The following is a 15,637-nucleotide window of genomic DNA, read 5'->3' on the forward strand; positions in this document are numbered from 1 at the left end:
GTATTTGAGCTCAAAATGAATATTAAAAGTGAGAAACATGACAATCAATAGTGCCAGATTGAGGAAACATGCATACACTACAAATTAAATGGCATTACGATTACCTTTAAATGTATGGAGCGCCATTGATGTCAAAATAATGGTGGTCTTGGTACGGCCGTAATATTACAACCCCCGCACGACAAGGGCTAAGAATAAGGCCTCCAAGTCTTCTAATACTGTAAATTCAGAAATTATTGCGCCCATTTATTATTCATTGCGATTTTGTCAATTTGGACAAAAATGCAATTTAAAAAAAACTGTTTGATTGGTATAAAAAATTTCAAGATGCATGCTATTTTCGGCATTATTCAAGGAACCAATCAGAATATTTTAACATAAACTCATTTTTTGCGTCAATAAACTTTTAAATAAAAGTGAAAAATGAATTTCTGTTGAGTCAATACGCTGTTGATTCTTCTGTAGTCCTGAATGGTGACCACAAATCCCTAAATCAGTGTTTATACTTGTTTGATAAATTTTCAGAATGTGCTGGACTTGGGTGTAAGGTAGCAATACACAGTTAGGAGTTTAGTTTCGCATTTTGGCCCCTGTGGATTTTTCAAATAGGAAAGTTATTGTGTAATAAAATTCATTTTTAGACAGCTGAGTGCTAATTTAGCCTTCAAAGATGGTTTATAAGAGCATCATGCTCAAGATTATTTTTTACATGTTTTATGGGCTGTTTTCTGTTTGACAATCCGTATTTTCATAGCTAGACCGGCCATCGGTCCAGAAATTAATGTAATGTTTACAAACACTTTTTTTCTACACAAAGTTTTTGACGCAATTTTACAAAAAAATGAGATGAAAGACATATGATTTTCATTGGATTTGCTGAATGATATATATATGTTCCAGACCGTATGAGTATTTGGACCGTACGCGTACGGTCTGGACCGTATGCGTATTTTTTCAATATACCCATACGGTCGGACCGTACGCGTACGGTACGGTCTGACTAATATTAAGAATTTGGTCAAGTTTATTAGATACAAATGTATATAACAGATCAACATAACTTATATCTCAAATTAACATAAAAAGTTGAATAGTTATTGAAATAAAAACTTAATGTTTTAACTATTTGTAAAAAATCAGGCTTATTTAATCTGTTAATCTCCTGTACTTAGCATGTCAACTACAACTACAACTAATTCATTAATTACAGCCCAGTATGCTCATTGAAATTGAAGTTATCGGAAGTAAACATAATGTGGGAGGACAATTGTTTTAGAATATTTAGGAACTTTACAAAAAATGCATATGCAAAGGAACATGCATGAACAAAACATGTTAATGTTAAAAATATATGACGTTCCTTGTGGAAGCAAGTGTCATCTTGGGCCAGAGTAACAAAATAGGATTCACGGATATAAAATTAAACAAAATTTAATATTTAATTTTAATTGTTCGCTTATTCACTTTATCCATCTAATTGTAATAATAACAATTTGTATAACTAAAAATAAAGATTTTGATAAATGTTTGTTAACATTTAACCCATATGATCCAAAAACATGTATGGTCAGCTGGACCGTACGCGTATGGTCGGACCGTACGAGTATACGTATACGGTCCGGACCGTACGCGTACGGTCCAAATACTCGTATGGTCTGGAACATATACACAGTTTCAGAAAAGGTATTACTTCAAGCGATTGAAATTCTACTTTTAGCCGAATTTTGGGGAAATATGTGACATCTTTTCCCCCCTTTTTGCAATATTTTATAACAAATAAATGCAGATTGTTGCCATGGATACACCCAAAATAAATTATATTTTACCATTTTATATACTGGATATAAAATCCATGAAAGATTCTGATTACATACATATGCCCATACATGACACAAACAGTAAGCTTGATATTGAAAGAAAGCAATGAAAAGGGGATGGTAAAATTTATATGGGCAAATTTAAATATTTTTTCCTAACTGTTTATTGCTACCTAATGTTGACAAAACCGAAGCCGTATGGATTGGGTCAAAAAAGGGTAGTATGGAAAAACTTTTGCCAGAAAAAAATCTTGTATGGAACCATTCTGGGAGGTTTAAACTACTGGGTATATGGTTTGAGCTTGCTAAAATGGATAAAACTCTATGTAATTTTACAGCCAAGATAAACAGTATCAAGTCATTACTCAATACTTGTGCTTTTAGAGAACTAACATATATTGGGAGGGTTGTAGTTATTAAGACTTAAGCACTACCCATTTTGGTTCAAGTTCTGACTGTCCTTCCTAACCCCCCCAGAAGGGGTTTAGAATTTAATATCAAGTTTTTCACAAAGTATCCACTGATATGTTTTCTTTTTTTTAAATGTGCATTAAAGGGATTAAAATATCCCCAAATTTCACACCCATATAAAAGTATAGAGTATAGGCTTTATTGTATGGTCAAAAACATGAATTGCATTTTAACAGTAGGAATCTATGCAATCTATACTTACATATACTCTTCGTTAAAAAATTTGACAAATAAAACATTGGTCATCTTGTCTTGATCTGTGCTGTCTGGATTGTCATCTATAACCACCTACAACATTACAGAGAGGATTTTTAAATGACACTTTAAAGGTAATGTATATATATATTAAGAATTATGTTATCCCTACTGTCTTAGATCTAGATCATAAGATCTCTACACTAACCAGAAAACATGAAGTGTAAATTTCTGTTAATTTTGATTGACTATGAAGGAAAGAGCCCTGAAAACTGTGGATTCATTAATTTTCCTGAGAACCAATTTCATGGATTGTAGAAAAAATTAAATTTTTCATACATATTTCACTGTATTTGATTTCGAGGTTTTGTCAAAGTCTGCATATAACACTAAAGAAAATTTGTAAATTTCTAACCTCTTTCAACATTGAAATTTGTGGTTCAACTATGTCCAAGAAATCCATGAAAGTTGGTTTTCCTTGAAAAATGATGCTTCAACAGTAATCTGATTGCAGTTTTTCATGGAATTTCATGCTACTTTAGGAAGATTTTATGCTAAAATCAGGTAACTTGGAAGTAAAATTGGGTTCAGATATGTGATAGTTTTAAGAATTCTGCATTTGTAATATTTTTGATCATGGGAACAATTAATGTAAATTTAATGTAAGTCATGATATCATATGTACATGTATTTCTACAACAAATAGCAACAATATTGTATTACACCATATAAACTCTAATCAAAGAGCTGATAGCTCTGAGGTGGAAGAAGGTGAATAAAAGGTTACTTGAATTACTATAAAAGCAGCCCCACTAACCCAGCCTGCTTTGTTCCATTATCATTATGATGTATCTTTTTTCTTCAAACAAGAATGTGTCATAAGTACATGGATTTTCCCATTCGTACAATCATTTTCTATGTTCAGAGGACCGTGAAAATTAGGTAAAATTTTTAATTTGGCAGTAAAATTAGAAAGATCATATCATAAGGAACACATGTGTACTAAGTTTCAAGTTGATTGGATTTCAACTTCATCAAAAACTACCTCTACCATAAACTTTAACCTGAAGCAGGATGGACTGACAGACCAGAAAACATAATGCCCATAAATGGGGCATAAAAATAGTAAGACTTGTTACATACCTGCCAAGTTCCCATTGGGGTTTTTAGTGCACAACAACAATTTTAAGGTTACAATTTTTAGTGAAGTATTTTGCACGATCTGGATTGTCTAGAAAAAGTATCATATTTGAATGATGAGCTTACATGCCTTTCTCTTAAGTCTGTTTGCATGATTCTAGTTATTTAATCAATAGAAAAGATGAACATGTAGCTAGCTGCTAGCAGACCAGGGTTTATTTTCTTGTTATGAATATATGATGCTTGTTGAAATTTCCAATTTTAAATTATGCACAAATATGGACCTTTTACCATTGTTTATAGGCTGGGAACAACACTCCAAATGAGGGGTAACCCTCATTGGAAGAACATAACAAACCACTGTAAAAAATAAGCACCTTTATATTCATATTAATTGATGAAACTTTCCCCAAGAACTAACAAGTATCAAATGGTCAAAACATGTCAAAAGCATTTTGTGAGTAAAAAATCTTAAAAATTACTTTTTTTTTTTTTCAACAGTAAAATGACCCCTTGTTTTTAGGGACAGTCCCTCATTTAAGGGACACCACCCATAATGGAAGAAGGGGGAGGGGGTCCCAACCTGTTTGTTGGTCTTTGTGAAAAAAAGAATAGTACATTGTGCTTTAAATTATTTAATTGAATACAAAAATAACATATATTACAACAAGTATTATGTCAATAAATTAGTGAAAAAACTACTATTCAGAATTATCTTTATTTGTAGATCTTACTTTGCTGAACATTATTGCTGTTTACAGTTTACCTCTATCTATTATAATATTCAAGATAATAACCAAAAACTGCAAAATTTCCTTAAAATTACTAATTCTGGGGCAGCAACCCAACAGCAGGTTGTCTGTTTTGTCCTGAACTGACCTAATCACAAACTTATACATGATAACTTAGAAAAAATTTCAAAGTCAATAGACCATGACTAAGGGGGCGGAGTCAAATTATCTCCGTGGAAACGAGATGTGCCAATGCTTATACAACTGCATACCAAATATCATTGACCTACCACTTGTGGTTCTCCATAAACTGACCTAATCACAAACTAATACATGTAAAATAAGCAAAAGTTTAGAAGTCAATAAACCACGACTGATGGGGGCAGGGCCAAATAATCTCCATGGAAATGAGATGTGCCAATGCTTATACAACTGCATACACACAGAGATATGTCTCCTTTTTTTGTAATTTCCATATATTTAAAATTGAAATAGCAACACTAAAACATGTAAGTTTTGCAAATATTCAAAGTCAATGAACCATGACTGAAGGTACATGACTAAACCTTGTGCCAATGCTAGTATAACTGCATACCAAATACCATTGACTTATCATAAGTAGTTCCCTGCAAACATAAACACAAACTAATACATGTCAACTAAGCAAAGATTCAAAGTCAATAAACCATAACTGAGGGTAGGGGTAAAATAATCTCCATGGAAATGAGATGTGCCAATGCTAATACAACTGCATACCAATATCATTGACCTACCACTAGTGGTTCCCCATAAACCAATCTTACCACAAACTAATACATGAAAACTTAAGCAAGTTTCAGTCAATTGACCATGACTGAGGGGGCGGAGCCAAATAATCTCCATGGAAACGAGATATGTCAATGATTATACAACTGCATACCAAATATCATTTACTTATCTCTAGTGGTTCCTCATAAACTGACCTAATCTCAAACTAATACATGAAAACTAAGCAAACTTTCAGTCATTAGACCATAACTGAGGGGTTGGGGCCAAATAATCTCCATCCATGGTAATGAGATGTGCCAATACTTATACAACTGCATACCAAATATCTTTGACTTACCACTAGTGGCTCACCATAAACTAGACCTAAACACAAACTAATACATTGTTGCTGACGCCGGAATCAGCATACCTATGTCTCGCTTTTTGACTCCATCAAGCGAGACACAAATGATGGAAAAATAATTGGGCTATCTCCCTGCTTTTTCAATTTATTATAAAAATTTTAAAATATGTACCAAAACTGGTCTGAAATATTGATATTGATACTAATTATTAACCTAAATCTCAAATGTTTAAAACTATGGAACTGATCACAACTGGCAGAAAACATAAACATTTAACAGAATAAATGGAAGAATTAATTTCATATATATAAAGAAATAGATTCTTTATTTTCATGATTGTTAATTTTTACCAATCTCAAAACTTAACCAAATATTTTGTACAATGTAAATCTATAGAATTTTACTACAAACAATGTTCAAATATTGTTCAATTTAACAGTGTGACAGGTAAAATTTACCTGTGCTGGCCACCATGGGAACCTTGAAAGCTTAATCCACACCACTTCTTTGTCTTTGTAATCCATTGTGCCATACAGCCTGGAATGACAAAACATGTAAATATAAGTATCCAGCTGATTAATAAGGTAGAAATCTTCCATATTCAGCTTAATTAGAGACAATTTTAACAGTTATATAATTAAACCCTACAAAGGTAACATTTCAGATCCAATTTATATTATGTGATTTCAAATTACAAATGAAAATAATTCACACACAAAAATAAAGCAAATGTATGTGTTGATCAACCTTTTTGTGATTTAATAAAAGAAGAAATCCACAGCATGTATCAAATCACACTGAAAGTTAGAAACTCTGTATAACGTGCCTTCAGACTGCCAATTCTATAGTATTGAGTTTTTCATGTAAAATGTACATATATATGGCTATGGCAATGTATGTACATGTAGCAATCATAAAAAGGTATATATATTTTGTAAATATAAATCTCCTATGAGAGGAACATTGCATGTAAAGTAATATGATGCAGATGTTTAAGTCCACTGACCAGTTTTTGTATATAATTATTCATTATGTATTCAAAATATGCGTTATAATAAGTATGTACATTCAATCAATGTACACAAGAATCTACAAACTGACCAATTAAAAATTTCACAATAAATAAGCAAACTTATTGACCACCCTTGGCAATCAACTGCATTTTATGGTTATTTTTAATCCTTGTCTATACAACACACTATACATTACAAGAATAGACATCAGTATCAGTATATGGGATGTTAAAATATCAATGTTCTTTCAATTTCACATTTTTCTAATAATAACAAACAGTAGGTTAACGTTAAGGTCAAGTAACAGTAAATTTTTCAGAGATTTATGCAAAATTTTGCATACAATTCTGCTGAACTTCAACTGAAAATCGAAAAAATAATGCATTTATCTCATTTATTATTTTTATTATAACTGATTGAATTCTTACAAAAAAGGTGAACATCTGTATAGAAATCACATAAAATCGGCATGTATCAACAACATACATTTTTTTAAGAAAAATCTATGGAGTAGAATTAGAGATTTGACAAATTTAAGAAAAGTTACAGGAGGTTTTTTCGCTGATTCTTTGTGCTTTCTATACAAATATTCACTCATATTGAAAGAAATCAAATTGTTATATTTCAGATAATAAAAGAGATAAATGCATTGTTTTTTTATTTTCAGTTGTAGTTCAAAGAGCCAAGGTTGCATGTTAAATTTTAGCTAAATCTGCTACATAGCCCATTTACTGTTCCTTGACCTTAACATTTATGTAACCATAATTTTTAACTTTACATTTTTTATGCATGTAAATTTTTTATGGATTCCTTATAAAATAAGGAATAATGTTCTATTTTCTTTCGTAAAAGTATAGCCATTAAATTAATGGACAAATCTTCAATTTCATCTACTTATAGAAATTATTTTATTTTTTACTTTTGGGTCCATATATATAAATCAAATGTACATGATATGTAATAACAGTTTTTTGTACATTATAAAAAGTTATAGCTAGAGGCTCTTAAGAGCCTGTGTCGCTCACCTTGGTCTATTTGCATATTAAACAAAGGACACAGATGGATTCATGACAAAATTGTGTTTTGGTGATGGTGATATGTTTGTAGTTCTTACGTTACTGAACATTCTTGCTTCTTACAATTATCACTATTTATAATGAACTTGGCCCATTAGTTACAGAGGAAAATATTTGGTTAAAATTTACAAAAAAAATTAAAAATTGACTATAAAGGGCAATAACTCCTTAAGGGGTCAGCTGACCATTTTTTGTTGACTTATTTGTTGATCTTACTTTGCTGAACATTATTGCTGTTTGCAGTTTATCTCTATCTATAATAATATTCAAGATAATAACCAAAAACAGCAAAATTTCCTTAAAAATTACCAATTCAGGGGCAGCAACCCAACAGCCAGTTGTCAGATTCATCTGAAAATTTCAGGGCAGATAGATGTTGACTTGCAAAACCATTTAACCCCCATGTCTGATTTGTTCTTAATGCTTTGGTTTCAGAGTTATAAGCCAAAATCTACATTTTACCCCTATGTTCTATTTTTAGCCATGGCAGCCATCTTGGTTGGTTGGTTTGGTCACCGCACACATTTTTCAAACTAGGTACCTAAATGATGATTGTGGCCAAGTATGGGTAAACTTGGCCCAGAAGTTTTAGAAGAGAAATTTTTTTGTAAAAGATTACAAAATTTTACGAAAAATTGGTAAAAAATGACTATAAAGGGCAATAACTCTTTTAAAGATTACTAAGATTTACGAAAAATGGTTAAAAATTTACTACAAAGGGCAATAACTCCTTAAGGGGTCAACTGACCATTTTGGTCATGTTGACTTATTTGTAGATCTAACTTTGCTGAACATTATTGCTGTTTACAGTTTATCTCTATCTATAATAATATTTAAGATAATAGTAAAATAGTTAATGACGACGATCCCCTGACGCTAAGTGATGAGAAAAGCTCACAGTTAAAAAGTCATTAATACTAATTAAATTTTTAAAGTTTAGGTGTGAGAAAATTTTAATTTATTTTCAATTGTTCATGTATCAATATTGTAACAATATAATGGAGTTCTGAGGGCTATTAAGATTATTATTTTTCAATATACAATGTAGCTTTTATGGCTCATTATTATTACTTTAAGTCAATATTATTTTTTTAAGTTAAATGATCTGACAATTTTCATTAATAATTTACATGAAGAGTCAGTCATCTATCAGTCAATCTAAAATTTCGAAATAAAATAAAAAACAATATCCCAATAAAATAACACAAGATGTTACAATATAAAAATTTTCATTTTACTTATTTTTAGTATTCAAATATAGAGGTTAAATTCTGAGAGAAAGACATATATCCATTTATAATTTAAAAAATGCAAAAATAAACTGACCATAGTGTTATGAAAACTTGTTTTTATTAAATTAATTAAAAGGAAAAATCCACAACATGCTTTGAAACTCTCTTCAAAATTCCTTTAGACTGTCATTTCCATATTATAGAATTTGCAAAGTATATCTACTGGGAGAGATGACCATATTGCAACCATAATAAGGATATTTACAAAATAGAAACATTCATCTCTCATGTCATGACGAGAGCATTGCATTTAAAGTAAGATAATGTTAACAACCATTAAATATATATGCAAATATGCATTAAAAACTACAAATTACAAATACCAATGCTACAAATATCATAAAAAATAATGCAAATGTATCGACCAACCTTGACAAGACCAATCTTGACAACGGACTGCATTTTATAGTTATTTTCAATCCTTGTCCATACAACACACTGTACATGACGAGAATGGACATCTGTCAATGTCACTGATATATGTATAATATAAAAAGAACATCTGATAGATCAGATAATATTATACCAGTAAGTCACATGTGATCATATAAAACAATATAAAACATGCCTGTAAGCCATTTATTAAGGTAAGTACCTTTATTCTCCAATAATTCTATTTTTGACAGTATTCAGTGTTTTCTTTAATTAATTAATTGAAATTATAAAAGTTGGATGAGTTTAAATGTCTTACTTCAAATCCTTCCAAGAGACTTTCAATGGCTGATCAGAAATTTACATAAGTGGAGACCCCTGACTGCCTAAGAGGGGGGCCTCAGTCATGCCTCAGTGATTCCCTATATAATCAACCATTTTTTTTCCAGAAAGGGGGGGGGGGGGGCCTGGCCCCCTGAAAAACCCTCTAAATCCGCCTATGAATTTAGGGGTCATCCATAATTGTCAACCATTTTCCAAAGTGTACAAAACATACACTTTTTCAGAATCAACAGTGTACATGTACATCAACCCTTTTCAGATTTCAAGACAAGAATCAAAAATTCTTAATAAAAAGAAGATCCTGTCTATTAAAGTTTAGTTTAATATAGAAATTTGCATTTAAAAGAAACTGAAACATATCTGACTGTTTTATTTCATTTGATGAAAAAAAAGCGTACTGTAAAAATATTGATTTGTGAACCCCCTCTACCCAAAGTGTACGTTTTGTACACTTTGGAAAATTTTTGATAATTATGAATGACCCCTTATTTAACACATTCCCATTTTTCAAAAAAAAGAAAAGAAGAAGACATACAGTATTTGAATGTTATGTAGAATGCAATGCACAAACTAGAGGCTCTCAAGAGCCTGTGTCGCTCACCTTGGTCTATGTGCATATTAAACAATGGACACAGATAAATTCATGACAAAATTGTGTTTTGGTGATCATGATGTGTTTGTAGATCTTACTTTACTGGACATTCTTCTTGCTACAATTATCTCTATCTATAATGAACTTGGCCAAGTAATTACAGTTGAAAATATATTCTAAAAATTTACAAAAATTTACAAAAATTTATGAAAATGGTTAAAAATTGATTATAAACAGCAATAACTCCTTAAGGGGTTAACTGACAATTTTGGTCATGTTGACTTATTTGTAGATCTTACTTTGCTGAACATTATTGCTGTTTACAGTTTATCTCTATCTATAATAATATTCAAGATAATAATCAAAAACTGCAAAATTTCCTTAAAATTACTAATTCAGGGGTAGCAACCCAACAACGGGTTGTCTGATTTGTCTGCAAATTTCAGGGCAGATAGATCTTGACCTAATAGAATATTTAACCCCAATGTCAGATTTGCTCTAAATGCTTTGGTTTTAGAGTTATAAGCCAAAATCTACATTTTACCCCTATGTTTTATTTTTAGCCATGGCGGCCATCTTTGTTGGTTGGCAGGGTCATGCCACACATTTTTTAAACTAGATACCCTAATGATGATTGTGGCCAAGTTTGGATTAATTTGGCCCAGTACTTTCAAAGGAGAAGATTTTTCTAAAAGATTACTAAGATTTACGAAAAATGGTTAAAATTTACTATAAAGGGCAATAACTCCTAAAGGGGTCAACTGACCATTTCGGTCATGTTGACTTATTTGTAAATCGTACTTTGCGGAACATTATTGCTGTTTACAGTTTATCTATTTCTATAATAATATTCAAGATAATAACCAAAAACAGTAAAAATTCCTTAAAATTACTAATTCAGGGGCAGCAACCCAACAACAGGTTGTCAGATTTGTCTGAAAATTTCAGGGCAGATAGATCTTGACCTAATAAACAATTTTACCTCAGTCAGATTTGCTCTAAATGCTTTGGTTTTTGAGTTATAAGGCGAAAACAGCATTTTACCCCTATGTTCTATTTTTAGACATGGCGGCCATCTTGGTTGGTTGGGCGGGTCACCGTACATATTTTTTAAACTAGATACCCCAATGATGATTGTGGCAAAGTTTTGTTTAATTTAGCCCAGTAGTTTCAGAGGAGAAGATTTTTCTAAAAGTTGATGAAAAATAAAATGATGACGGACGACGATGACGGACGCAAAGTGATGGGAAAAGCTCGCCAGGTGAGCTAAAAAGTGGTTGTACTCTGGTTAAAAGTAGGGCAGACAAAATGAAACTGTTTAGAATCTTTAACTGCATGCACATATAGGTAATTATTTGTAACACATTTGCATGTATATGTATACAAATAATTACAATATCTACTGATATTTGAAGGATCCAATGACCTTCTAATTTAAACCACTGTAGGGTACATGTAACTGCAACACAGCTGTAGTTACAAATAAATCATAAATGTACATCATTTAAAATATCTGCAAGAATGCATATGGCCATATGGATGTGAAAAAAATGTACCATCAAGAAAACTGATTCAATCTAAAGCTACTCATTATATAATTAAGAAATAATTCATGGGGGCTTGAATATATTGTGATTTTAACACAGGTTGGTCCTTTATGACAAATATTTTACCCTGAGGTTTAGCGAGGGGTAAAATATCGGCATAAAGGGACATAGCTCAGGGTAAAATATTTCTTATAATGAGCCAACCCGTGGTAAAATCACAATATATTCAAACCCCCATGAATTATAGCAAGGGGTAAAATATCAGCATAAAGGGACAACCCGTGGTAAAATCACAATATATTCAAGCCCCCATGAATTATTTTGATTCTAATAGGACAAATACGGCAATTCTTTTGGATTGAAGCGCACAAGGTAAAGGCATTATTTGCCGTTCCCATAAATAAACGCACTATTAAACTGACGTAAAAGAATGGACTAAACTGAATAAATGACATGCTTAAACTATTTACAATAATGTATTTAGAAAAGTTTGGATACTTGTAAATGATAACTTTACTTATTTGTCTTATTATAAGACTCTTATATGTATCAAACAAGGGCTTATATAACACATTTTAGCATCGTTTGTTTACATTTCCTTGTTGTGATGATTTTTGGTTTCACAAGCGTGTATTTTCCCGTAAAATGCTTCTATTCTGACGTCATCATTCTATTACGTCGAGAAGTTCATTCATAAAAAAAGCATGACTCAGAAGTACGATCGGAACAGCCCAAGCAATATATTCATATTTTACCAGGGCTGTGTACTCAAAGTGTTTGAAGGATGTCATGTTAGAATTATTTGTATTCTTTTAAAATGTCAACTCAACATCAGCATAAAAGACCGAAAACATAGGGACAAAAATATCCTTTTCATGTCATTATCAAAGCCCAAGGTCTGTCCTTACAATGTAGGTCTAAAGTAAAATAACTGTTACAAAAATTATAGGTAATCTACTGATACAGATGCTTCCTTGTTAGTTGTGTCAAATTATATCATGTTACCTTTTAAAACTAAAATAATGGTAGGGATTCCTGTTTGAAGAACCCAATTATACATTTGTTAATGTGATACTTTCAATGAGTTTTAACACAATTATGTACTAATTAAAGCGATGTTAGCCATGATGATTGTTCAGTGAAAGGCTATACAATACACACAATTGCAAAGAAAACTGGTAGAAGTTTAATAAAAATGAAAGAAAAATGTGTCCACCTAAATATACAGCAACCTAAGTAATAAATAAAATGAAAGGGACATAACTCAAAAACAGTGAAGTGAAGCCATACAAATTTGACCTTGGTCTGAGTTAGGTGGCAAATTCAGTAAATTTTCAATTTTTCCAATTATAAATAAAAGGGACATAACCAAGGAACAGTGAAAATTACTCCATCCAAACTTGAATTTATCTCTTCTGTGTTAAATGGTTATAATAAACATTGTGGATAAGTTTTATTCCATTTGGTTGAGGTTAACTGAAGTATGAGAACAGAAAACAAATTTCACGAAGAATTGTTTCCTTTTTCCAATTACATGTGTAAGGGGACATAACTCAAGAACAGTGAAAGTGAATTTGAAGTCACTTACATGTAAATTTGAACATGATCTGTGTTTAAAAGTGGTGATACAAATTGTGATTCAGTTTCAACATTTGGTGGAGGCAAACTTAAGTTGTAGACTGAAATCCAATTTGGGACATACATACAGACTTACAATATGTATGAATATATAATCAATGGTAAATACCAAATTTCAAATCCTTGTTGGTACATCACAGGAGATAAATCAATGACCTCTGAGAAGACCATTATTGGCTTTTATTCTTTAAATTCTGCTATTTTTAGCTAATGGGAGAAGCTTCAATATTTGGCTTCACCTTGCCAGGCCAAGAACCCAGGATCTTACACACTACATATACTACTATGAGAAAAGAGGGTGCTCAACTTTAAAAGAATTACAAATACAACCAGATGCTGCGCAGGGTGAAGCTTTATACAACCACAGAGTTCGAACCCTGAAAGGTTGGGGCAAGTATGGATACAGCTCTGAATTTGGATTGTGATTAAATAGTTGACACAGCATAGGCTTCTGACACAGAATGAATGTGGTCTAATGAACTTAATTTTTTTTTTTGCTTTTAAGCAATTCACTATGCTGTTGAATATTAATCCTCTCAACAACAAAAATATTTGAAAAAAAATCTTTTTAATTTCTGAAATCTGGAATGAAAAAAATTGACCCCTCCCTTCCAATTTTTGTTCACCTTCCCCTTTCCCTTATTCCAAAAATGATCTCAATTCAAATTTATAATGTAGTTTGCAACAATAAAATTATAACTACTCATTTAAATACATCATAAAGTATACAAATATAAACAATAAAATGTCATACAGTTATGGTTAAAATTAATATTAATTAATAGTAGCTTTTTAAAAAATAAATGGGGAATGCCCCCGCTAGCATATAACGTTATAAAGGGACATAACTCAAGAACTGTACAAGTGAAGCTGCCACAAATTTAACTTAAACTGAGTTTAGAGGTAATAAGCATTATACATGTTACAATGTATATACACATTTCATTAAATTTAGTTGAGACAAACTTAAGTTAAGGGAACAGAAACATGAAAAAAATCTTCAATTTTTCCACTTGTAAAGGGGCATAACCCTGGAATGGTAATCAAAGTGCTTGTAATCACTGAATGGTAAAGATTGCTTTAATTTATCAGTTGGAAGCCTGAACACATAACCAATGAAAACTTGTCAATAAGATTAATTAATAATTGGAACAACTCAGTATTTACCTGTCCATGTACCGGTACTGGTATAAGTAGAAGTTGAAAGGAATAAGTCTCATTTTTTCTGATTGAAGATAATTATAATTGAATGATCTCATGTTGATCTCTGATTGGTACAAAATAAAATAGAGGCTCTCAAGAGCCTGTATCGTTCACCTGACTGTAATTCGGTTTTAGAAATCATATAAAAAGAGATAAAATTTGGCTACAAAGTAACAACACTTGGCCAGAACCTCATGAGGAAAGGAACATTCATGCTATGTTAAACCAAGTCAATTCTCAATGTTATTTCCCATAGGGTCATATGTTTAACTAAAAATTAAAAAATTTTAATAATTTGTTTACGCACCCATATAAGGGGAGATAACTCAGACATTATTTTTTTTTTGGGAGAATAGAGGTCTGCAACTTGCAGGATTTTTCCTATTTTGTTGAGTTGCAAAAATACCAAAATTATATAGTGGCACAGGTTCCCCCCACCCCCATAATATTGAAGCATGCTATTAGATCTACATCGATCATACAAGAACATTGCTTCTTTTCATATTTATTTCTGAATTGATATAATTAAGTCTTTAAACTTACACAAAATTGATTTATCATGCATAAACATGACAAATTTGAATATGGCAACACCAATTCAATTTCTTGTTCTTCAAATTTTTTTGCGGTCGTATAAAAATCTGAATGTCTAAGGGACATAACTAAGCCAGTTTTTAGAACGTTCTCACACATATATAATATGTAAAATAATTCAAAGGCTTCCTGCACAAACACGATCCGACAAGTGCACAAGCCTACTCGTTTGGCTTCTTGTTGAGTGCTATATTGACAAGTGTAAGTTACAAATTATTTTATGGAAGACTATGTAGGATGGACAGTATCTTGCTACCAAAACGTATACTATAACTATGACTTTAAGAATTTAGAAACAAATGTGCCAAAAAGCAAGATGGTTTTGTACCAGATTTAATCAGAATAGCCGTTAAATGTGATTTGACAAACTTTGTTGAAGATTTCATGAAATCAGGCAGTATGGAACAGATATATTTTGACTTCCATGTAGCGAATTCTGAAAACAACAGATGGCAACAAAATTAAAGAATATCAGTTGACAGTGACTATGAAATTTTCCGTA

General features: G+C 31.5%; 1 protein-coding gene across 3 annotated transcripts in view; it reads right to left on the reverse strand.

The window, feature by feature from the left end:
• LOC139521899 (PWWP domain-containing DNA repair factor 3B-like) overlaps positions 1 to 15,637 on the reverse strand; it is a gene marked incomplete at its 3' end in the record, with an annotated part of 49,807 nt that overhangs the window by 23,684 nt on the left and 10,486 nt on the right. For all 3 annotated transcript variants that reach the window (XM_071315608.1, XM_071315611.1, XM_071315609.1), the window contains 2 exon segments: positions 2,491 to 2,576; positions 5,925 to 6,003. In XM_071315608.1, the coding sequence (XP_071171709.1) occupies positions 2,491 to 2,576; positions 5,925 to 6,003 (165 nt within the window).

Source organism: Mytilus edulis, chromosome 4 (assembly GCF_963676685.1).
Source record: "Mytilus edulis chromosome 4, xbMytEdul2.2, whole genome shotgun sequence".
Classification (NCBI taxonomy): Eukaryota; Metazoa; Mollusca; class Bivalvia; order Mytilida; family Mytilidae; genus Mytilus; species Mytilus edulis.